Source organism: Nematostella vectensis, chromosome 6 (genome assembly GCF_932526225.1).
Source record: "Nematostella vectensis chromosome 6, jaNemVect1.1, whole genome shotgun sequence".
Lineage (NCBI taxonomy): Eukaryota > Metazoa > Cnidaria > Anthozoa > Actiniaria > Edwardsiidae > Nematostella > Nematostella vectensis.
The window spans coordinates 16,198,689-16,224,718 of record NC_064039.1 but is presented as its reverse complement, the minus strand read 5'-3'; the positions used below and the strand labels follow the sequence as shown (position 1 = coordinate 16,224,718).

The window sequence follows — 26,030 nt, the reverse complement described above, 5'->3', positions numbered from 1 at the left end:
GCTTCGTTGTGACTTTGGATTTTGCGCACGCGATTGGCTACAAACTGTCGATACTCTCTGTTGTCGTGAATCCAGTGTAACGCTACTGTACTGTCCAGCCAACAGTAAGTATATGGTGCAACAGGAAAGCCTTCTTGAGGCACTCATACGTTAGACGCTAGGTTGATAGCCATGTGACCTGCCACTAGTTCCAGACGAGGAATCGTCAGTCCTTCTTTGGCGAGCCGTGACTTTGCTGACACTAGACCTCGGCTAACACCCGAGGCTTGCGCCACAACAGCGTAGACTGCGGCGCACACTCCATGACCCCTGGCGTCTCCAAACGCGTGTAGCTGAATCTCGTCGATTGGTTCCTGGTAAGCTGGAATGCTGCGTAATGTAGTAACAACGTCCAGTAATCCGCGCTCCCATCTTTCCCATCTCTCTCGGATCTCTTGTGGTAGCGGCGCATCCCACGCTAGCATCTTAACGCACACATCACGATACATTTGCTTTGCCTCTAAGATAACAGGCGAAACAAGTCCCAGGGGGTCATACACCTTTGCTAAGTTAGCGAGAATCAGACAGCTTGTCCTCCGCTTTGTCCCAGCCAACTCCGAGTATATTACACTCCCCCTGCACTGCATTTAGCTGTTCCTTAGCATACGACTGCTCGCTTCCGCTGACCTCATCTGTCTCGAGCTCCTTACATTTGAGTTTCATTTATGTAGTGTTAACTGCCCATCTTCAAAGATTTCGACGGCATCACGCTTCAGTTGTTTAGCTTGTTGACTGTCGGTGCACCGATGATCAGATAATCAACGTACAGACTGTTGCGTTTCTCTCGCACGGTGTCGGGATAAGTATCCGAGAGACTCTCTAAGTGTTGCTGTAGCACTCCGTTAAGCAAGAAGGGTGAAGGTCCGAGACCGAAAAGCACCCTGGTAAATCTCAGTGTCTCTATGTCCCTAGAGTTCTTATCCTTGATCCAGTGGAATCGCAGTATATTCCTGTCAGCTTTTCGCACTCTAATCTCTAGAAACGCCTTGCGCAGATCTCCCGCCACTGCTACAGGATGAAACCGTTGGCGATTAATAACGTTCCATAGTTCATTGTTGAGAGGAGGTCCCGTGTGTAAGCCTCATTTACAGATGGCTTGGTCGTGCGCACGCGCACTGGCATCATACACAACCCGTAAACGTGTGCTAGAACTGTCACGCAACACAGCCCTATGTGGCAAATATAAACAACCGTCCTCCTCTCCCACGGGAATCCTCTCGACAATACCATTATCCAGTTGCTCGCAAATAACAGCGTCGTAATCAGCTAACATGTTTGTCTGTTTCCCTTAACTTACGGAGTAAGGAGTTCAGCCTTTGCATACTTCCGCTATAGTTATCAGGGAGTTCCGGGTGGTTTTCTTTCCATGGTAACGTGAATTCATATCAACCCTCAGGGGAGCGTTTTAGTGTCTCTTTAAAGTCGCTGTACACATTCGCTTGACTTCCGATGTTGTCTGCCAGCCCTAAAATATCTAAGGCGCAAAGCTGCTCGTAGTTAGACACGGTAGAATCTACTGTTACGAAGGCGTTTGTCGACTCTGTTGGAGCTCCAGGGGACATGATGGACCAGCCAAAGCGCGTGTACTCCGCGACCGGATCGTTTCGCCTGCCGACTCGCAACTTCTCACTTGTGCGTATTTTTGCAAAATCGTTTGCGCCAAGGATTATATGGACCGGTAGTTTATCTTTCTTGTCCACGTCATCCATACGTACTCCCCGTAAATAGGCATGTTCTTACAGTAGCTTGGGGTAATTTGGATTATCCAAAATCAACAATTCGCGCTTGTCGACCTTGGTCACGTTTACGCTTAACTGAAAATCACCGATTCAATTAGCACTTCGTATGTTTGCATTGTTCGCGTGGTCGTCCCAGTGAGCATTGCTATCTGTCTCAGGTCAACAGAATGCGGTTTCGCTATAATCAGGTTAACTCCAGTCGATAAAATGTAGGAATGGCTTGCGCCACTGTCCAACAATGCCCTAAACTTAATTCCATTTATGCACACGACTACAACAGGGTGGACTACAGAGCCACAGTTCCCTTGCATGACCGGACTCCCGGCGAGGCTGCTGATCATAATGACAGATCGAAGTGTGGTGTCTTCCGTTGCACGTTTTGCATAGCGTTTTACTTTTACAATTTTCTGCTCTGTGCTTCTCACCGGTACAAGTAAAACACAAGCGCTTCACTGACAGAATTTTCTTCCGCTCTTGGCAAGACTTGACGTTGTCACAGTTGACTGCTTTGTGGTTTTCGCTGTCACAATAGAGGCAGCCTGAGCTCCGATTGCGATTTCCACTTTGTTTTTTCCTTCTTCCTCATTCCACAAGAAAGCCCTTTCCTTTCTTCGCTGGTTCTTCGGCAATTCCAACACGGGGTTGTTGATCGACCATCTCTCCAGAGCCTTCAAAAACGGATAAAAATTCCACTCTGCTCAGTTGTCATCCATGATTGTCAGTTGTCAGTATCACCTCGAGCTTATCAAAGGTGAAGCGCACCGCGGCATCGATTTTCTTGAGTTTCCCCATTGTTCGCAGCGACTCAACATTAAACAATAATGTTTCGTAAAACTCGTGGATGCTGCTCACATCCCTCTCCTTGATGTTTGGAAGCTCCAACATGTTCCTAACATAGGAACCCACGACTTCGCTTATGTTGACAAACTTACGCTGTAATAGTTCGGTAGCCTTTTGACAGTCTTCATCCGTAAGTAACGGAAGTCCTCCGATCAAATTTCTTACCTTCGGGTTCACTAGCTCCTTTAGATATGAGAATTTGACTCCTGCAACACTAGATTTGTCGATTTGTGACTAGAACTGACTCCAGAAGCGCAGCCAATCCCTATGCGTACCATCGAACTGCGAAGTTACGGCATTTTTACACCAGTAGTGCCGCACGCGACTCCAACTTGGGGCGATGCTAGCTCCCCGTGTTGTTGTTGGATTTCCAAGCTCTTCCGCTCAAACTCGAGTTGTTCAGCGTGCCTTGGACGTTGTCTCGTGCTGCATTTGTAGCTTCTCCTCGAGTTTGAGAACCTGATGGTTATCGCGCAATTGCTCCTCTTGTTTCTCTTCATGATCTATCTCAGCGATCACAATTTTCAGCCTTTTTGAGCATTGATCTGCGCGGCTTAGTATCGCATCTATATCCAAGTTCAGGGCCCAACTCTCAACCTCCTCGGCCGTCTCACCTTTCCCGTACTTCTTCTCTTCGATCGTTTCTCTCTGGTCACTCACAGCCTTTATGATTCTGACAAGAGACTCGTGGCATCGTTCCGCCGCGTTACGCTCACGTTTCTCGATGACTTTGGTTGTTTTCTCGATTCGGAACTTCAAGGTTTGGAGTTTCCCGTTTAACTCCGCGATTTGCTCCTCCATGTCTGTCCTGGCGTGGTCACCACTGTGTCGAAAACGTAAGACGATAGAACAGACGCTTCCTAATATAAATCACTTTAATCACATCGTTTCGTTCGTGCTCCGATCGAAAGCGTTTACAAGAGTATATGATATCGTTGCACGTGTCTAAAATGCTAATTACTAACTGTCAATCAAAATCACATCAATATGACGGAAATCTATTCTCAACAAGTATACTAACTTTGTCACAGCCAACAGCATTAATGTATTCGCGGTTTTAGTAACTTTAAAGTATATGTAAGTAGCCTATACCTTACGGGTATTCTTTAAATGGTCTACTCGCTTTGTAGTACTATGCCCATAGCAGAGCCTATCAAAAAACATATCCCTGAGAGCGTCACATACAGAAGGGGGATAGAACGCTTCTAAAAAAAACATTTGTGCCGGTCACTTTCAGCTTAAGCAAGCCTAGACAAATCTTTTGTTTCCAATGATGATACCTTAAATTGCGATAAATTCACCTCCATGGCGGATCTGCAATCCACACTGATTCACCCGACCCGGAACCCCCATTTCTTTCGGATTTCGAAAAAAAAAGATTTGAAATTGGTCTAAATCTAAAGATCGATAACGCGTTTCAGGTCGCACTATGAATGGAAATCTGATATCACACCTGCATTTTTTTTTTCTTTGCGTCCCATTGCAGTAGTAAGTCTTGTATGCCTTGTCGAAGTGGTCTGATAAAATCCTCTCGCATCAGACGGAACTGCACATCCAAGTAGTGTTCAGGGTTACTGAAGCCTCCTGTCGCCTTGTTTTTCCTCAGGAATGGAGTATCCGTCCTACAAATGTCATCCTGGGTGGGTATGACACTTATCTGACGGAAGTCCTCTGGGGGGGCGCTATCATCGCTAGCACCTTAAGAGAAAACATATGTCCGTTTAGTTGTGCGATAAGTGATCTATATTGCAACAATGTCTGGGTGATACTGTGAAATATGAGATGATAATGATGATAATAAGTTCTTTCTGATATATACCGATGCTAAGGCCGGGTGATTATAATGATGATTATTGTGATTCACTTTCATGATGATAATGATGACAATAATGGTGATTGTAATTATAATCTCATATATATTATATATAATCTTATATATTTCTTACCATCACTGTTGTACCCTCGCCTATTTCCTCGATGAAGATCAGCATTTCTCCTCAGCTCTTCGCTTTTCTCCCTCATCAACATTACAAGCTCTTCCACGGCAGCTTCGATCCCATTATTCTGTATTTTACCACTAGCCACAAGGATGGAAGTACATTTTTGAAGCGATGGAATTGGAAGGTAAACATAGCAACTTGGAAGGCGAATAAGCATCTCTGAGAACAAAACAACAGTGTTTTGAAGAGCTTCCAAAACACCTTCCCATTCCATGTGGCTTTTACCCCAGTGGCTGTTGAGGTATGCTGACAAGTGAACAGTTAAAAATCTCGAAGCCTGGACAAGATTTAAAAGTCTCAGAAGACTTGACCTTGCTGCGCTCTTGCAAGCCCGAGACAAAACCTTCAACACCAGCAAGAACAAGTCATCACGCATTTCTTTTGCCTCAAGGAGCTCTTCTGTGGCTGAAGTCACTCGCTCTGAAGTCAAGTCAATGACGATATTGTCCGGCTCAACAGAAAGCATCTGAGATAAAGCATTGTAGCCTAACTTCACTTCTCTTCTATTGTCAGATACATAATGGTTACTATAGCGATCTGAAAAAAAAGAGTAACACATATTAGTTTCTAATTGTTGTTGTAAATTATATTGGTGGAAAACAAATCAAATCACTAACTGAACTTCTTACAACAACTGTTCTCTTCATTTCTTTTATTCAGTTTTATTCAGTAAACAGATTGAAATCATTTTGCTATTTCACTGGATGAATGACAACATTGTCTGTCTACTATACTAAACAAATCTTATAGAGTCTTTTAATTTTTCTTAGAAATATTTGTGAGAAAGATTTGTAATATCTTAAATTGAATATAGTAGAAAGAGTATAAAACTTTGTTTTTGAATGGATATTTCGATATTTCTTCACATAATTTGTTTTAATCAATTTAAAATGTAGACAATAACTAAGATTCTTTTAAAAAGTTAATGGGTAATCAACATACCGTCCCGGTAGCAAGCTCCGCCACGAAATGAATTTTGTGACTGTCCTCCCCTGCTTTGGTTGCTACGGTTACCTCTGGTTGGGTTGCTAAGGTTACCCCTGCTTGCGTTGTTGTGGTTACCCCTGCTTGCGTTGTTGTGGTTACCCCTGCTTGCGTTGTTGTGGTTACCCCTGCTTGCGTTGTTGTGGTTACCCCTGCTTGCGTTGTTGTGGTTACCCCTGCTTCGGCTGGCACGGTAACCACTTTCTGGCCCTCTTGATCCACGCCACATTCTATAATCAAATAAAGAAGCAAGCTCATACCACATAATGAACTACACGCAACTAACAAACCCCCTTACACACCCTATTCCCCACCCCCTCACCCCCACCCCGCCACACCCACAGACACACACCCACAAACACGCACACAGATACGCACACAGACACGCGCACTGACACGCACACGCACGCACGCACACACACAACCGCCCCATCCCCTCACACTACCCCCCCTCCCCCACCGATATAAAACGGACTTTGCAACCGAGGCTTTGCGAGGTTCATGCGCCAAAGCCGAAGTTTGATTTCCCGGCGTGACGTTCGGGGTAAATAAGTTTTGTATTATAAGGCATTTTTAGTTTTGCAGATTTTCTGTCCATCACACTAGAGTAGAGAAACACTTGGCACAAAAACCTGTCAAGAACTGCACTAGTGACAGGTCCTTTCCTGTAAAGGCTTCAAGTGCATAGTGCAGAGCCAGCGCGGCCGCAGCTACAGAGGTATAGAAATTGGTCATAAACTACAGTAGGCGACTCGAAAATTGGTGGTCAATGACGTCATTTCACAGCTGTCAGCTATCTGTTCCCCTCACGTGACCAGCTCATGCGACCAGCTAATTAATTGATCGCTCTAAACCAATGACAGACAAGCTCCAACAAAAACTGGGGGGACTTGAAAAAGCCAGGGGGTGGGGGACTAAGACTATCAACGGAACACAAATTTCCAGGGAAGAATTGACAAGAAAATGCAACTGATTAGCCGGTCAAATGGTCGTTTGAAAATGAGAATTTGAAAGATATATCTGTCAAATGAACTACTTTGTACTTTTACTAAGCTTGGAACATCATCGGCTCGACTTCTTCGCCTAGTGCGGTATTTGATACTTATTAGATGAAGGCAAAGGCTACAATACTAGCAGCATTTATTAGCTAATTGTCGAGGCTCTACACTACTATTCTCATTAAGATGTTACGGTGCAAAATCAAAGAAGAAAAGTTTTATTTATGATAGCTAAAATTGTTGTCCAAACCAACAAGCGAACACAAACCAAGGAAACAACATGGGCAGTCAAGGTGAGTTTCGGACGAAAATTTAAATTTAAAATATTGTGAATAGAATATATGAATAAAAACGTAATTTCCGTCCTTTTCTTTTATGTGTAATGCTTTTTGTTTGCAAATAATCCTAAAATCCTAAAAGGTTTCTGATTTTCCCGCTGTCACAATCCATCAACTTGTTGTGTCTTTGATTGGCTGAGAGACCAAATTCTTAGACGCTGACTGGATGCTATTTAGGCGACAATATAATGGTAAGAATCGAAAAAAAGAAACTTTCCCCAAATAAAACACATCAACCTTGCAAAGTCTTCTTTTTCTTTCTCTTTCTCTTTTCCTTGTCATTTGTCTTTGTTATGTTTTTACTCCAAATTTGATGTTCAATATACAGAAACGTTAAAATGTCTCTCTTTCTTTCTCATACTGTATTAAAGCCAAAATTTTTCTGTTGTCTGTTATGTTTTGGTAAGGATACTAATCTAATTATCTTTGTTTTCCTATATGTTTTTCTCATGTTTTGAGAAAATTAGAAAAGGTATAAACATTGCTTTGAAATGACAACCATATATTTTTTCTCTTATTCAGGTGATTACTTTACCCAAAAGCCATGATGTGAGGCAAAATGAAGGTATGGGTGATGAGCAGCATATTTTACAAAATATTTAGCTTTCCTTTTCTTGCTTTTCAAATATGATTATCCTTTGCAATCATTATGCATTCTATTTTCCTGTTTGGTTGGTATTGCCCTCCAATTTTAACAATTATAATAACCAATAACCAATAGCCAATCCCAATATACGGGACCCGAACATGAAAATTTTACAGTATTTGTATCAGGCCCTATTTTTATCGCTTCCCGGTATATACTTCAAAGGGAACGATAAACGGGCATGACACTCGTGCTATCTCTAAGCATTTTTAACACTCCCTGAGGCATAGCATTTAGTAGCATAACCTAAAGATAGGACAATCAACGCTATCCAACTTTTTTAGGTTAAAAATAGCTAAGATCAAATAAAAGAAATCTTGGACCATGCATTTCAAACGGGTTGCATGTATGATAGTGTGTGTGTGGGGGGGGGGGGGGGGGAAGGGTGTATACAGCAACTGATTTACAGCACTCTTGAGTCTCTACAGCAGATAGAGGTGAAAGTTATTTTGGATCTCTTTATTATATTTTCTAAAGAAATTATAGTTACGTAACTCTTCAAGGGGTCATAAAACTGACAAAGGATTCTCCATATGAATATATGGTAATAAAGCTGACTCCGCTTTGAGGCAGTGCCTAATTCTATATATTAGTTTCTTATGGCAGGAAATAATAAAGTATAGCTACCTCGTAAAATTTGGGATTAATTACACGAAAAACAAAAAGCAATAGTAATCAAAAAAATCGCATCAAGTCAGAAAAAAACATACACATTATAAGACATTCTTTCTTCTAAGCACTCGTATAAAAATAAGGACATTTTTGTTAAAGGAGGTATTGTTTTCATCTGACTTTTGTGACGCGGGTCAGTTCACTGTGCAGTAAACGCCGCTCATTTTAGCAACAATTATGAAAATCGCTTCGAAATAATGATACTTTCTGAACAAACCAATGGATGAAATAAGCTGGATTTATATCTCAGGAAAGGTTAATAGTTTTGTATCATTTAGGTAGTTTTGGATTATTCAAATCTACAATATTCGAGGCAAAAAGATGAAAACAAATGCTGAGTGATACGGAACTAGGACTGCTACGGAACTAGTCATCGTACTATAACTACACAAAACATACTTTTTGTCCGTTAACTTCAGTCTAAAAATTTATTAGAAATAATAAAAAAATGATAATTGAAAATGTATGAAAAAAAGGGTTCATGTTGATTTTAAAATAACTTATTGGTACTTCGTCCTGTTACTGGTCAAATTCAATACAGTCCACAGTTTATCCTTGCATTAATGAGATCTGACCTGACCTAGGCTTGGTTTGCATGCACTGAAATCGACAAGCTATTGAGCCTTGTTATGTTATGAAGGAATTTATCACCAAGATACCTGGTTGATTCCCAACAGGAACACAAGTCACAAAAAAAACTATCGCCAAATGTGTAGTTTGCAAAAAAGTCAAAGGAAAACAATCCCATTTAGTGACCAGCTCACCTTTACTAACATTCAGCGTCTTAACAACCCAAGCATTTCAGACAATTGAGCGCAGAGAAATGAGCGCAAAGTTTAGAAGCATTTTCGGTCCATTTCCCAGCCTTTGCCGTCGCTTAAAAATTCCCTTTGCCGTCGCTTAAAGATTCTAGATTACCTAGGTTACCTTAGCCTTTTACTCAGGTCATAGAGTCTTCTTCATTCCCTGCACTTCTTTAGTGAACTGCTCCTCAGAGTTACCTTTTCAATAAGAGAACGAGCACAATTTGCTTCTCTCTGATTCTGGGAATTGTTTATCAGAGATGCAGTGTTTCGGGGAAGTCCCGAAATAGCTCGCAATCGATGACATCACTTTCACTTTCAAATACAAAAATAATAATAATAAACCTTTCATTACCATATAACAAGAGTATTTTTGGCTTTTCATACACAGATGGTCGTTTCTAAATACATGGGCATCAAGCAATTTGGAAAATAGGAATGGCCAAAATTAAAACACAAACTCAGCTTTAATTTATGCGATATTTGAGCCAATATTTAAATTAGACTTAAAACTGTCTTGTTCCCGGCGAAAGATGATTTCTTGCAATAAAACAAAATTTCACGCAAGTGGATTTGAAAAATCTTTTTTTCATATGTGCTACTTTTATTTCTTAACATCATAAAGTTCTCTCGCTAAAAGCGAGTAAAAACTCTCACGGTTTTCACGGATGTGAAACGCTTGGAGGAGGTCACGGCTGTGAAATATCCAAATGCAAGTTTCCTCAGTATTGAGGCTAAAAAGTCAATTGTCGAAACTGTTATACATTCAGTAATTCAAGATATACAAAAAGAACGCCAAATAACTTGCTATGATATAGTATTAATTTTGCATTGAAATTATTTTGAATACGATCTGGGGAGGACTAAAAGCAATTCTAGATCATAGATCAGCGGTATTTCAAGTAAAATGCAATGGAGGATGGAATTGTAATGGATTTTTTTGGCGGTATACTGCCTATTCTACAAATTAATCAAGTTATGAGAATTATGGAAAAGGTCATAATTTATAGGGGTGGGGTGGCGGGGTACAATGTTGAATTTTTTCCCGCTTTAAAAACCATTAGCATAAAAATGGCGACCCCGCAAAAGTGAACGCCCTCCCCCAAGTCTATTGAGTCGTGAGATGTTTTTTTACGTACGGGACGTTTTTCCAGGAAACCCCCCCCCCAAAAAAAAAAAAAAAAAAAAAAATGACCGTATTATATAGATTTAGGCTTTGCTTTTTTTCGCATAATAATTAAAAGAATATTAAATATTATTATATTTCTGTTTTCTTGAAGACGTTAACGATTTCACAGATCACGCGACCAACTTGTTTAAAACCCTTGACATCTACATGACACATAACAAGTTTAGTTGTCATACGATGTTTCGGCGTCAGTGGTCAGGGTAGTTTTACTTTTAGTGACGTCATCGATGATGTCACGTGGTACATCTCATTGCACCCCACTTGAAACATACATCACACCTACCAAGTTGGGCTGTTATACTTTACTTACTATATTATAACTATACTTATGTTTCTTTCACGAGATATGAATGTTTTTAATTTTGACGCGCGAAACCACATGTTCGCACTATTTGCGCAGTTTTACATAAAATCGAGCACTTTTTGCCCATTTCAGGGTACAATATTCCGATTTTTCTATCATTGTAAAAAAAAAGCTTTAGCCAAACGATAGTCATAATAGTGCAAGCATAAGACCAATAACATTTTTTCTTATTTATAGAGGGTCTGGGGTATCCCAGAAAATTGTGCAATTCCAGACTATTAGAAGGCTCGAAAATTGATCAGAATACCTGTTCATAAAAAAGGCCCTCCCCTAAACCCTTTTTTAAAATTTGAGGCCCTTTTGCATAGAAATGGAGTATGAGAGTCTAAGAAGTTGATGATAACTGGTCGGATTTATTCGAGAGAATTATTTGGTGCCAAAATAATTAGGAAATTTGGTATATAATACCTTTCTTCATAAAAGGAGTCGGTTATTTAGGGTCTCTTATTCTGGTGGCTCTCGGAAGGTTTTAGCTTATTATTACTCAGTAGAAAAAAAAGGGGTCGTCGTCACTTTGTGACGATCACAAAGTAAAATATTACATACATTTTCAAACCTGTTGGAAAAAAAGTTTCGTTTTGTAGTCATCTATAATATCTGTGTGATTGTCAACTCGTTTTGCTTTCCTATGATCCTACTAGAATCCTTGTACAGGGTAGTAGGGGGTGGGGCATTGGGGGCACGTGCCCCCCTCCCCTCAATATTTTCAATAATTATAAGGAAATGACCAGCAGGGCCGTGGCTGTTCCCCTCAATATTTTTCTTAATCTTTCTGTACTGTGCCCTTCCAATATTTCGAAGCCTGTTGCGGCACTGTCGTATTTTCCGTTGAATATGCACGGCTGATTACACACTCAGTAATCTTTTGGCAGGGATTCAAAATCTTTGAAGCTTTGCTGTCAAACGGATCGAAACTCTGTATGCGGATTGGTTAAGACGGAGCCAGCACGGGGTAGCTGCCCTTCAAGTATACCGGAATATACAAGAGACGTCTGCTCCCTAAGAAATATCTGAGGCTTGCCCCAATGTACAAAGTTTTCTAACTACGGCATTGTTAGTGCAGATGAACGCGGCGGTGCGAGTAAAGAGGCGTTTTGCATGCATCTGATGCCTCTGTGTAGTTCATTAAAAAAATAACATTTAGGATTTAACATAACATTTTACAGTATTGAAAAAAACCACGAGCCTTTCACATCCAGATCGTTGTTCAATTCATAATTTTCTCGCACAACTTTAAACACGAACGCGCGCTAAAAAAAAAGTATAGCTCAGCCCCCATGCCACATCCCCCACAAATACTGACACGGCAAAATGGACAAAATGCACAAATACAAATACTGAAACGGCAAAATGGACAAAATGCAAAAATACAAATACTGAAACGGCAAAATGGACAAAATGCAAAAATACAAATACTGAAACGGCAAAATGGACAAAATGCAAAAATTTAGAGGACAAGGTTAGCCTAGAATTGGGAGATTTATTTTGATAATTTTCGTGCACGAGAGCTCAACAAAAAGCCGTTTTTATTTACAAGAACAAAATGTGAATGCTACGGCCGCCAATGCGTTGTTGTCGTTCTTTTAAGAGTTCTGCAATAACAATCCCATATCCCTTTGTAAGTGAGCAAGCTAATGATTTAAGTATGGTTAATCTTGGCCGTTTCATTTAATAATCCTACCATATTGATATATCGATCACAGTTTCAGTAATTATTTTAATATAGAATAATATTTTATCGAGCACTAACAATATCAAAGAGGGTTTCTTTAAAATGAAGTTCAGCCAAATGACTGAAATAAAAGGCCCACATAATAAAAATTAACCGTTTAGAATTAAAAATACTGGGATTAATATTATAAATTGAGAACGGAATAATCAAATCAATCCTTTTCGCGGCTGTATATCTGCAGTCAAACCAAAAACACACTATGGGCGCAGGGTGATACGGAACTATTCCCACGTCCTCCGGGAATCACGAAAAACTAAAAGCAATATTAATCGAAAAAATCGCATCAAGACAGAAAAAAAAACATACACATTATAAGACATTCTTTCTTCTAAGCATTCGTATAAAAATAAGGATATTTTTGTTAAAGGAGATATTGTTTTCATCTGACTTTCGGACGCGGGTCTGTTCACTGTGCAGTAAACGCCGCTCATTTTAGCAACAATTATGAAAATCGCTTCGAAATAATGATACTTTCTGAACAAACCAATGGATGAAATAAGCTGGATTTATATCTCAGGAAAGGTTAATAGTTTTGTATCATTTAGGTAGTTTTGGATTATTCAAATCTACAATATTCGAGGCAAAAAGATGAAAACAAATGCTGAGTGAAACGGAACTAGGACTTCTACGGAACTAGTCATCGTACTATAACTAAACAAAACATACTTTTTGTCCGTTAACTTCAGTTTAAAAATTGATTTCGAAGTGATAAAAAATTATAATTGAAAATGTATGGAAAAAAGGGTTCATGTTGATTTTAAAATAACTTATTGGTACTTCGTCCTGTTACTGGTCAAATTCAATACAGTCCACAGTTTATCCTTGCATTAATGAGATCTGACCTGACCTAGGCTTGGTTTGCATGCACTGAAATCGACAAGCTATTGAGCCTTGTTATGTTATGGAGGAATTTATCACCAAGATACCTGGTTGATTCCCAACAGGAACACAAGTCACAAAAAAACTATCGCCAAATGTGTAGTTTGCAAAAAAGTCAAAGGAAAACAATCCCATTTAGTGACCAGCTCACCTTTACTAACATTCAGCGTCTTAACAACCCAAGCATTTCAGACAATTGAGCGCAGAGAAATGAGCGCAAAGTTTAGAAGCATTTTCGGTCCATTTCCCAGCCTTTGCCGTCGCTTAAAAATTCCCTTTGCCGTCGCTTAAAGATTCTAGATTACCTAGGTTACCTTAGCCTTTTACTCAGGTCATAGAGTCTTCTTCATTCCCTGCACTTCTTTAGTGAACTGCTCCTCAGAGTTACCTTTTCAATAAGAGAACGAGCACAATTTGCTTCTCTCTGATTCTGGGAATTGTTTATCAGAGATGCAGTGTTTCGGGGAAGTCCCGAAATAGCTCGCAATCGATGACATCACTTTCACTTTCAAATACAAAAATAATAATAATAAACCTTTCATTACCATATAACAAGAGTATTTTTGGCTTTTCATACACAGATGGTCGTTTCTAAATACATGGGCATCAAGCAATTTGGAAAATAGGAATGGCCAAAATTAAAACACAAACTCAGCTTTAATTTATGCGATATTTGAGCCAATATTTAAATTAGACTTAAAACTGTCTTGTTCCCGGCGAAAGATGATTTCTTGCAATAAAACAAAATTTCACGCAAGTGGATTTGAAAAATCTTTTTTTCATATGTGCTACTTTTATTTCTTAACATCATAAAGTTCTCTCGCTAAAAGCGAGTAAAAACTCTCACGGTTTTCACGGATGTGAAACGCTTGGAGGAGGTCACGGCTGTGAAATATCCAAATGCAAGTTTCCTCAGTATTGAGGCTAAAAAGTCAATTGTCGAAACTGTTATACATTCAGTAATTCAAGATATACAAAAAGAACGCCAAATAACTTGCTATGATATAGTATTAATTTTGCATTGAAATTATTTTGAATACGATCTGGGGAGGACTAAAAGCAATTCTAGATCATAGATCAGCGGTATTTCAAGTAAAATGCAATGGAGGATGGAATTGTAATGGATTTTTTTGGCGGTATACTGCCTATTCTACAAATTAATCAAGTTATGAGAATTATAGAAAAGGTCATAATTTATTGGGGTGGGGTGGGGGGGTACAATGTTGAATTTTTTCCCGCTTTAAAAACCATTAGCATAAAAATGGTGACCCCGCAAAAGTGAACGCCCTCCCCCAAGTCGATTGAGCCGTGAGATGTTTTTTTACGTACGGGACGTTTTTATAGGAAACCCCCCCCCCCCCCAAAAAAAAAAAAAAAAATGACCGTATTATATAGATTTAGGCTTTGCTTTTTTTCGCATAATAATTAAAAGAATATTAAATATTATTATATTTCTGTTTTCTTGAAGACGTTAACGATTTCACAGATCACGCGACCAACTTGTTTAAAACCCTTGACATCTACATGACACATAACAAGTTTAGTTGTCATACGATGTTTCGGCGTCAGTGGTCAGGGTAGTTTTACTGTTAGTGACGTCATCGATGATGTCACGTGGTACATCTCATTGCACCCCACTTGAAACATACATCACACCTACCAAGTTGGGCTGTTATACTTTACTTACTATATTATAACTATACTTATGTTTCTTTCACGAGATATGAATGTTTTTAATTTTGACGCGCGAAACCACATGTTCGCACTATTTGCGCAGTTTTACATAAAATCGAGCACTTTATGCCCATTTCAGGGTACAATATTCCGATTTTTCTATCACTGTAAAAAAAAAGCGTCAGCCAAACGGAAGTCATAATAGTGCAAGCGTAAGACCAATAACATTTTTTCTTATTTATAGAGGGTCTGGGGTATCCCAGAAAATTGTGCAATTCCAGACTATTAGAAGGCTCGAAAATTGATCAGAATACCTGTTCATAAAAAAGGCCCTCCCCTAAACCCTTTTTTAAAATTTGAGGCCCTTTTGCATAGAAATGGAGTATGAGAGTCTAAGAAGTTGATGATAACTGGTCGGATTTATTCGAGAGAATTATTTGGTGCCAAAATAATTAGGAAATTTGGTATATAATACCTTTCTTCATAAAAGGAGTCGGTTATTTAGGGTCTCTTATTCTGGTGGCTCTCGGAAGGTTTTAGCTTATTATTACTCAGTAGAAAAAAAAGGGGTCGTCGTCACTTTGTGACGATCACAAAGTAAAATATTACATACATTTTCAAACCTGTTGGAAAAAAAGTTTCGTTTTGTAGTCATCTATAATATCTGTGTGATTGTCAACTCGTTTTGCTTTCCTATGATCCTACTAGAATCCTCGTACAGGGTAGTAGGGGGTGGGGCATTGGGGGCACGTGCCCCCCTCCCCTCAATATTTTCAATAATTATAAGGAAATGACCAGCAGGGCCGTGGCTGTTCCCCTCAATATTTTTCTTAATCTTTCTGTACTGTGCCCTTCCAATATTTCGAGGCCTGTTGCGGCACTGTCGTATTTTCCGTTGAATATGCACGGCTGATTACACTCAGTAATCTTTTGGCAGGGATTTAAAATCTTTGAAGCTTTGCTGTCAAACGGATCGAAACTCTGTATGCGGATTGGTTAAGACGGAGCCAGCACGGGGTAGCTGCCCTTTAAGTATACCGGAATATACAAGAGACGTCTGCTCCCTAAGAAATATCTGAGGCTTGCCCCAATGTACAAAGTTTTCTAACTACGGCATTATTAGTACAGATGTACGCGGCGGTGCGAGGAAAGAGGCGTTTTGCATGCATCTGATGCCTCTGTGTAGTTCACTAAAAAATAACATTTAGTATTTAGCATAACATTTAACAGGATTGAAAAAAACCACGAGCCTTTCACATCCAGATCGTTGTTCAATTCATAATTTTCTCGCACAACTTTAAACACGAACGCGCGCTAAAAAAAAGTATAGCTCAGCCCCCATGCCACATCCCCCATCCCCCACAAAGGGGGGGGGGGGGTATAATGTTGAATTTTTTCCCATTTTAAAAACCATTAGCAAAAACATGGTGACCCCGCAAAAGTGAACGCCCTCCCCCAAGTCTATTGAGTCGTGAGATGTTTTTTACGTACGGGACGTTTTTCCAGTAAACCCCCCCCCCCCCCAAAAAAAAAAAAAAAAAATGACCGTATTATATAGATTTAGGCTTTGCTTTTTTTCGCATAATAATTAAAAGAATATTAAATATTATTATATTTCTGTTTTCTTGAAGACGTTAACGATTTCACAGATCACGCGACCAACTTGTTTAAAACCCTTGACATCTACATGACACATAACAAGTTTAGTTGTCATACGATGTTTCGGCGTCAGTGGTCAGGGTAGTTTTACTGTTAGTGACGTCATCGATGATGTCACGTGGTACATCTCATTGCACCCCACTTGAAACATACATCACACCTACCAAGTTGGGCTGTTATACTTTACTTACTATATTATAACTATACTTATGTTTCTTTCACGAGATATAAATGTTTTTAATTTTGACGCGCGAAACCACATGTTCGCAATATTTGCGCAGTTTTACATAAAATCGAGCACTTTTTGCCCATTTCAGGGACCAATATTCCGATTTTTCTATCACTGTAGAAAAAAGCGTCAGCCAAACGGAAGTCATAATAGTGCAAGCATAAGACCAATCACATTTTTTTTATTTATAGAGGGTCTGGGGTATCCCAGAAAATTGTGAAATTCCGGCTATTAGTAGGCTCGAAAATTGATCAGAATACCTGTTCATAAAAAAGGCCCTCCCCTAAACCCTTTTTTAAAATTTGAGGCCCTTTTGCATAGAAATGGAGTATGAGAGTCTAAGAAGTTGATGATAACTGGTCGGATTTATTCGAGAGAATTATTTGGTGCCAAAATAATTAGGGAATTTGGTATATAATACCTTTCCTCATAAAAGGAGTCGGTTATTTAGGGTCTCTTATTCTGGTGGCTTTCGGAAGGTTTTAGCTTATTATTACTCAGTAGAAAAAAAGGGGTCGTCGTCACTTTGTGACGATCACAAAGTAAAATATTACATACATTTTCAAACCTGTTGGAAAAAAAGTTTCGTTTTGTAGTCATCTATAATATCTGTGTGATTGTCAACTCGTTTTGCTTTCCTATGATCCTACTAGAATCCTCGTACAGGGTAGTAGGGGGTGGGGCATTGGGGGCACGTGCCCCCCTCCCCTCAATATTTTTAATAATTATAAGGAAATGACCAGCAGGGCCGTGGCTGTTCCCCTCAATATTTTTCTTGATCTTTCTGTACTGTGCCCTTCCAATATTTCGAGGCCTGTTGCGGCACTGTCGTATTTTCCGTTGAATATGCACGGCTGATTACACTCAGTAATCTTTTGGCAGGGATTTAAAATCTTTGAAGCTTTGCTGTCAAACGGATCGAAACTCTGTATGCGGATTGGTTAAGACGGAGCCAGCACAGGGTAGCTGCCCTTTAAGTATACCGGAATATACAAGAGACGTCTGCTCCCTAAGAAATATCTGAGGCTTGCCCCAATGTACAAAGTTTTTGTTATGATAGGTTATGTTAGAATGAATCCGTATTTTGCTAATTGTGGTAAGCAAATAGACAAAGTTAAGATATTTGCTCTAGCTAAAAGGGTTGTTCAAGGTTGAAAGTATTCTTGAAGCATTGTTAGTTTTTGTTGATTTAGCTTGAATAGGAAGTTGTTCGCTTAATTAGCGACCTAATGACTTTTATCGGGTCGTACCATGTTTTGGGTACTTATCTGTCTTCAACTTCCCATTAAGTTGGTAAACTTACAAGTCTCTGTTTATATAGTTTCCTTTAGATGTCGTACGTTAATTGTCGGTATCATTAGCACAGCACGTAGGATCGCCCACACTCAAGTAGGAGGTGCTTAGCTCTGCAGTGTTGGCAATCTGATTAACTATGCTAATCTAAGTCAGCAAACATCACACCTACGCTACTTGAGCGACCAGTTCTTTCCCCTTCCGTTCAATAACATTCGATTACAAGTTACATATTTGTTCCTCCAAAGTTACCTTATGACCTTTCCTACCGACTCCCTTAGTTTCATAGCAAAGGACATTCATTTTGTATCTTTAAATTCTTTTCAAAGCTTTCCTTTGTTATCACTAATTTTGCCGAGAGTTAATGATATCTGATGTAACTGTTTGCATTGTCAAGTATCGTCCAATCACCGCACTCTGCACACGTGGTCAGTGCTTGTCAATCAAACGTATTACTTGTTTTACTACAAATAGGACCGCATTGTAATTCCTCATTACTCTTCATACCACTGACTCAGAATAAAGGTACGACTCCGGTCTACAGAAGTCCTCCCGCCTAATCATTACATTTTTTAACTACGGCATTGTTAGTGCAGATGTACGCGGCGGTGCGAGGAAACAGGCGTTTTGCATGCATCTGATGCCTCTGTGTAGTTCATTAAAAAATAACATTTAGGATTTAACATAACATTTAACAGGATTGAAAAAAACCACGAGCCTTTCACATCCAGATCGTTGTTCAATTCATAATTTTCTCGCACAACTTTAAACACGAACGCGCGCTAAAAAAAAGTATAGCTCAGCCCCCATGCCACATCCCCCACAAATACTGACACGGCAATATGGACAAAATGCACAAATACAAATACTGAAACGGCAAAATGGACAAAATGCAAAAATACAAATACTGAAACGGCAAAATGGACGAAATGCAAAAATACAAATACTGAAACGGCAAAATGGACAAAATGCAAAAATACAAATACTGAAACGGCAAAATGGACAAAATGCAAAAATTTAGAGGACAAGGTTAGCCTAGAATTGGGTGATTTATTTTGATAATTTTCGTGCACGAGAGCTCAACAAAAAGCCGTTTTTATTTACAAGAACAAAATGTGAATGCTACGGCCGCCAATGCGTTGTTGTCGTTCTTTTAAGAGTTCTGCAATAACAATCCCATATCCCTTTGTAAGTGAGCAAGCTAATGATTTAAGTATGGTTAATCTTGGCCGTTTTATTTAATAATCCTACCATATTGATATATCGATCACAGTTTCAGTAATTATTTTAATATAGAATAATATTTTATCGAGCACTAACAATATCAAGGAGGTTTTCTTTAAAATGAAGTTCAGCCAAATGACTGAAATAAAAGGCCCAAATAATAAAAATTAACCGTTTAGAATTAAAAATACTGGGATTAATAGGATAAATTGAGAACGGAATAATCAAATCAATCCTTTTCGCGGCTGTATATCTGCAGTCAAACCAAAAACACACTATGGGCGCAGGGTGATACGGAACTATACCCACGACCTCCGGGAATCACGAAAAACTAAAAGCAATATTAATCGAAAAAATCGCATCAAGACAGAAAAAAACCATACACATTATAAGACATTCTTTCTTCTAAGCATTCGTATAAAAATAAGGATATTTTTGTTAAAGGAGATATTGTTTTCATCTGACTTTCGTGACGCGGGTCAGTTCACTGTGCAGTAAACGTCGCTCATTTTAGCAACAATTATGAAAATCGCTTCGAAATAATGATACTTTCTGAACAAACCAATGGATGAAATAAGCTGGATTTATATCTCAGGAAAGGTTAATAATTTTGTATCATTTAGGTAGTTTTGGATTATTCAAATCTACAATATTCGAGGCAAAAAGATGAAAACAAATGCTGAGTGATACGGAACTAGGACTGCTGTGGAACTAGTCATCGTACTATAACTAAACAAAACATACTTTTTGTCCGTTAACTTCAGTCTAAAAATTGATTAGAAATGATAAAAAAAAATGATAATTGAAAATGTATGAAAAAAGGGTTCATGTTGATTTTAAAATAACTTATTGGTACTTCGTCCTGTTACTGGTCAATACAGTCCACAGTTTATCCTTGCATTAATGAGCTGACCTGACCTAGGCTTGGTTTGCATGCACTGAAATCGACAAGCTATTGAGCCTTGTTATGTTATGAAGGAATTTATCACCAAGATACCTGGTTGATTCCCGACAGGAACACAAGTCACAAAAAAACTATCGCCAAATGTGTAGCTTGCAAAAAAGTCAAAGGAAAACCATCCCATTTAGTGACCGTGTCACGTGTTTTAGGTACAAGGGAAGATATTTGTTAAGGCGGATAGCTTATCCTTCTAATGGCAGTTTCAACCCCTTTCTCATTTCAAACAAGGAGGCACATATTGTTAATGGGAATATAAAATCTGATGCAACTAAAGTCTTACAAGAAAAAGCACATGTAATACCACTATGTGCTGATACTATTCATATACATGAGGAATCAGATGTGAGAGATAATTTCCGCAATTATTGTTTGACGGAGGCAGGGAAATTCTGATGTGCAATTGATTGCCTTCTAGAACTATGTTTTGCAGTTTTTAGAAACCACCTTTCAAATATAGCATGCAATGAGTTTTTTAGAGTTATCTATGAGTCATGTAATCAACGGAAAAATCTTGGAGCTGTTGAGGCAGTGCGAGAGCCAGTATGGTCACTGATCAGAAATCGGTGCCCGTCTTTTTCTGCAATGACTGCAGATGCTGTTTTTAGCGAAATTTTTACATTAAGAACAATTGGAGATCTAACTGATGATCTTAAATCATCATTTGTTGTTCAACAAGTAAATCAGACATATTGCAGGCTATGTGACAATCAAATAATAAAAAGTACAAGTGTAGTTGTACTTTTATTACTTGCCAAAATTGTACAAATGTCGACTTTCAAAACTGTGTCTCAGAGGCTGCTCTGCCTGATAGCAGACAACTTTTTTGTGACATATGCAAATCACATTCTGGTGATATTTCAGCTTTACAGCATTTTGTATCCCGGCCAGAAATGCTATGTATTGAATTATCAGCAATCTCAATTGATCAAATTGTATTCCCCTCGAGTATGGAAGTCTTAAGCAATTTTTATTCACTTAAAGCTGTTGTACGTTGTTCAAGCCAGCATTTCACCATTGCAATAAATAGTGGTGCATATTGGTTGTATTACGATGATATTTGTACTGTAGTTCAGCAATTTCATTCTTTCCAAGCAGTAGTGAATGTCTATAACAATGGATGGTATTTTGCTGTCTATGAAAAGCTGTCTGCTTCATTTCTAGACAATATAAGTGACAACTTTGTTTCATACATGTTACCACTCGAATGTTCAAAATTAGGAGACAAAAAAAGCCAGACATCAGATGACAATCAAATTCACATTCCCAGCAAAAGAAAGATAGAAGTTAAAGGTACTAATGAGCTAGATCAAGTACACAAAAAGCTAAAAAGTAGCCAACAAGATAAATGTGTGGAAATAGAAAAGGAGAAACCATCAAGACAAATAAGAAAAAGAGAATATGTGAGATTTTACAAAACTGGAAATAGAAGACAAGATAAATGTGTGGAAATAGAAAAAGAGAAACCATCAAGACAAATAAGAAAAAGAGAATATGTGAGATTTTACAAAACTGCAAAAAAGCTAAGGAAACAGCAAATGAAAAACATTCTAGGCAAGTAAAACAAAAAGAATGCATGAGAAAATACAGAGAGCTGATTAAAGCTAAGGAGACGGAAAGTGAGAAAACTGCTAGACAAGTGAAAAAGAAAGAATACATGAGGAAATTCAGGAAGAACAAAAATAATAAGACTGAAAATAAAAAGAGAGTGGAACTTGGTAAACTCAATGCACAGGACACTGAAACTGCACAAGCACTAAATTAATTATGCTATGGCAATGTTGACAGAGAAACATTTTTATCTGAATTTGATAGAATAAATAATGGACCAATTCATGAACAGGAGTGGGCTGTCAAAAACATGCAAGATTTTCATAATTCTATAAAATTTAAATTTATAAATGCAAAGTTTGCCATGAAGCATGGCCACTATCAGCAAAAGGTAAAAAGAAAGATCCTTATATCTGTTCAAGATGATCACGCAACAAGAATAAAGTGAACAAAATTTCACCTGAGAATAACATGACACCTTCTCAAGTGCCAAAGGAATTACAAAATTTGACACAATTAGAGAAAATGCTTATAGCTCGTGCTTTCCCCATCATATCTGTTTATACGAAACCAGGTAAGTTAGAAAACATTACACCAGCAATCAGACAACAAAATGTTATTGAAAATCCACATTTTCTGGATTGGTTTTTTACTGAGCGAACAGATCGTTTTGTCAAGTTCTGGTTAAGGGAGTCTTTGGGGGCCTCTTGGCACTGGTATAGATATGAATATGCAGTTCAAAGAGCGTCAATTCACTGCCATGGAGTAGCTAAACTGAACAATGACCCAGGACTTTGTGAGCTGACTGAAATTGCATTACAAGGCTTTTTGGCATCAAAATATGTTGATAAGCACAAAAACAAATTGGTACAAGAGGAGATGTTAGAACTAAAAAGTAAGAAGATTCAGGGTATAAAAGCAGAGTCCGTGATTTGTCAATATGTAGAATTTTTATTAACAACTTGGAATCCATGTTCTCCAGATGAAGGGTGGTCCAAACCAGACACTCATTCTTGCCAGACACCTTATTCGTCCCTGAAACACAATCAGACAACAGAAGACTATGTGAATCTTTTGAATTATGTTGAGAGGCATACAATGTGCAGCACTAAGTACTGTCTAAGGGAAAGTCAAGGTGAATTAAGTTGCAGATTCAAATTTCCTTTTGAAAACTGTACCAAGACAAGAATAGATTTTGAGCCTGTTAATACTATATCAGGTAAAACAAAGTATAAAGCAACAGCTGTCACAAAGCGAAATGACTCTAGGTTAAACCGTCATCAGCCACTGCAACTTCAAGGTTGGCGAGGGAATTGTGATATCCAAATAGTTATAGATTATCAGGCCTGTTTGGGATATCTTGTGAAGTATGCATCTAAAGGAGAGAAAGCTTCTTCTGTTCTAAATGCTGCATTTGCAAATGTTATAAGCAAAATGTCTGATACAAGTAACACTCAGAATGCTTTAAAACAAATTATGATCAAAAGTGTAGGGCAAAGAGACTATTCTATCCAAGAAGTCATGCATCATTTACTCTCACTGAAGTGTGTAAGTGAAACACATGAAGTAGTAAATGCATCACTTGATGGTTCATGAAGAGTACAAATATCTGGGAATAAGGATTACTGTACTGTCTCATCCATGATTGATATTTATGCTGAAAGAGAAAAGTTTATTAAGACATTTCCATACATTCTGGATTATAATTTTTTGGAATTTACCTCCACTTTTACTTACAAAGCCTCAAAACTTGTAAAAGCCTGTCATAGCGAAAATGTACCCTAGGTTTTCTTCAAATCCACAAAGTCAGCATTATAGACTGTTCTGTAAATATGAACTATTGAAATATAAGCCTTGGCAACATGTGTAATATCCTAGCGCCCTTGCACACTCATACCGCTGACCAATGAAACTCAGTTGACATCCAAGATTGCGTCCCCCATGTAGCGTCCGGTTATTTCAGTGGCGACGAGAGGAAAAACAACGGAGAAAACCGCGTGCGAAGACCGGTAAATCAGACAGAAATCAGCAAGAGTCGTGGAAGAAACCTAGAGAGAAGAAAATAGGGCTCCAGCGGGAGAATTTAGCGAGAAAATCGAAGAAAACGACGAATTCTGTCACGTGTCGAAATGGGAGAGAACGAGCAACCTCGCGAAATTAGGGTTTTGACGAGTGGTAAGTCTCTCAGAATCCAACCCTTCAGCATCCCGACGAATCAGTTGGAGATTGGAAGAGCCTGGAAGGAATGGCTTGAAGATTTTGAAGAGGAGGTCGAGTATTTTGAAATCAAAACAACCGAAGATAAAGTGTGAGCGATGAAGATTTATGGAGGGCCTGAGATCAAGAAACTAGCAAGAAACTTACCAGAGCCGACGCCAAGCGCGGATGACAACGACTTCACGAGAATGAAGAGGAAACTTAACAACCATTTCCTGCCGAAGAAGAACAAACACCACGCAAGATACACGTTCAACAAACAAAAGATGGAAACGAACGAGAGTATTGTCACATATGCAGCCAGAACGAGATACCAAGCCAAGGAGTGAGAGTTCGGTACTCAAGAAGGTGAGAGGATTCTAGAGCACCTCATCCAGACGATCTCAGATGGAGATTTAGTCAAGAGAGCCATAGAGAATAGATGGAATTTGACCGAATTCATAGAAAATGCTGGCCAGAAGGAGGAGATTAATAAGCAGGTGAATGACATGAAGGAAGATTTCAAAGTGACCAAGATCCAAACACAAAAGAAGCCCCAAGCCAAGAAACCCCCATTACAACAAAGAAGTGGAGAGGCGAGAAAGAAGGACAGGCACAAGTGTGACTATTGTGGGAAGACTGGTGCACACAAGCCGGGGAAAGACTGCCAAGCCTATAGGAAACAATGCCTAAAATGCGGCAAGTACAACCACTTCGCAGTTTGTTGCAAGTCAGAAGGTGGAACAGAAGACAAGCATAGAAGAAGATTCAAACGTATCCATCAAGTCAGTCATGAACCAGAGCACGAGGATTCCAGCAGTGGATCGAATAGTGGGTACCTGGAGTTAACTTAAAAGCACCTATCCCATGTGAAGATAGTGACATCAGGCAAGCCCAAGGGTACAGTTTTGGTTAGACTTGGAGACGTGGATGCGCAGGTCGAACCAGACAGCGGCGCCAGCGTCAATGTAATGGACGAATACCAGTACGAGGCACTTTCCCACCGCTCTGACGAGATTGGAGATCTGACAGACTGCAGAGAAAAGCTGAAGACCATCCAGACAAGCCTTCAGGTGAAAGGAGAGTTTGAAGTCACCATACGACCATACGAAACAAAAACCGAGGTGCAAAGACTCGCTTTGTGGTGATAAGGGGAAGAATGGATTTGCCGCCACTCATAGGAAAGGAGACATTGAACGAGCTTGGAATGCTGAAGATCGATCCAGAAGGGTGTATCAGAGAACCCAATGATCTAAGAATCAAAACGGTAAAGCAAACCACGAAGAGTGAAGAAATTACCAAGCAATTCGAGAAGGTCTTTCACGGCATTGGCTGCTTCCAGGACAAGACAGGCGAGCCGATCGAATTCAAGCTGGAGATGGACCCAGAAGCAACTCCAGTGGCAGAGCGACCAAGGAATGTTGCCTACTACCTGCAACAACCCCTCAAGAAATGGCTCGATCAGGGAGTTGAACAAGGCATATTTGAACCGGTGGCAGAGGGAGACCCCATCACCTGGTGTTCGCCATTAGTTGTTCAGCCCAAACCGAAGTACACAAAGACAGACAAGGAGAAGCTAGAACCACAGATGATCAGAGCAAGCATAGACATGAGGGTACCAAACTTATCAACGAAGAGAAGCCGCTGCATTCAAGCCCCGATAGTGGAAGATTTCACCCATAAGCTCCGTGACTGCAAGATATTCTCCAAGCTAGATCTACGGCAAGGATACCACCAGCTGACTCTGGACGAAGAGACCAGGAAGGTAGCGACATTCAGCACGCCATGGGGAAACTTCAGACCCCGAAGACTTGTCTTTGGCGCCAAGTCCTCACAAGATGTATTTGACGAAGCAATGTTCAAGATATTCGGAGACATCCCCAACTGCATCAATCAGCGAGACGATATCCTGATCGGAGGCAGAGATGAAGCAGAACAGTCCTCCAGAGAGCAAAGGATCACAGGATAACATTCAACGGGGAGAAGTGCGAATTTGAGAAGCAAGAGATTGAGTTCTTTGGAC

The 26,030-nt window shown here is 39.4% G+C and overlaps 1 protein-coding gene across 5 annotated transcripts in view; it reads right to left on the bottom strand.

The window, feature by feature from the left end:
* The window catches only part of LOC5501511 (NFX1-type zinc finger-containing protein 1), a 40,480-nt gene extending 26,115 nt beyond the window's left edge, over nucleotides 1-14,365 (bottom strand). The window contains exons 1-5 of one of the 5 annotated variants that reach the window (XM_048728734.1): nucleotides 13,538-14,365; nucleotides 9,175-9,257; nucleotides 5,561-5,832; nucleotides 4,565-5,155; nucleotides 4,072-4,316 (exon numbers count right to left, since the gene is read on the bottom strand). In XM_048728734.1, the coding sequence (XP_048584691.1) occupies nucleotides 4,072-4,316; nucleotides 4,565-5,155; nucleotides 5,561-5,831 (1,107 nt within the window). In that variant the 5' untranslated portion in view covers nucleotide 5,832; nucleotides 9,175-9,257; nucleotides 13,538-14,365. Of the gene's footprint in view, nucleotides 1-4,071; nucleotides 4,317-4,564; nucleotides 5,156-5,560; nucleotides 5,852-9,174; nucleotides 10,014-13,537 lie in introns of those variants that run through there. The other 4 variants (XM_048728732.1, XM_048728733.1, XM_032369797.2 and 1 more) reach the window with 4 other exon arrangements.
* Between the last annotated feature and the right edge of the window lie 11,665 nt (nucleotides 14,366-26,030).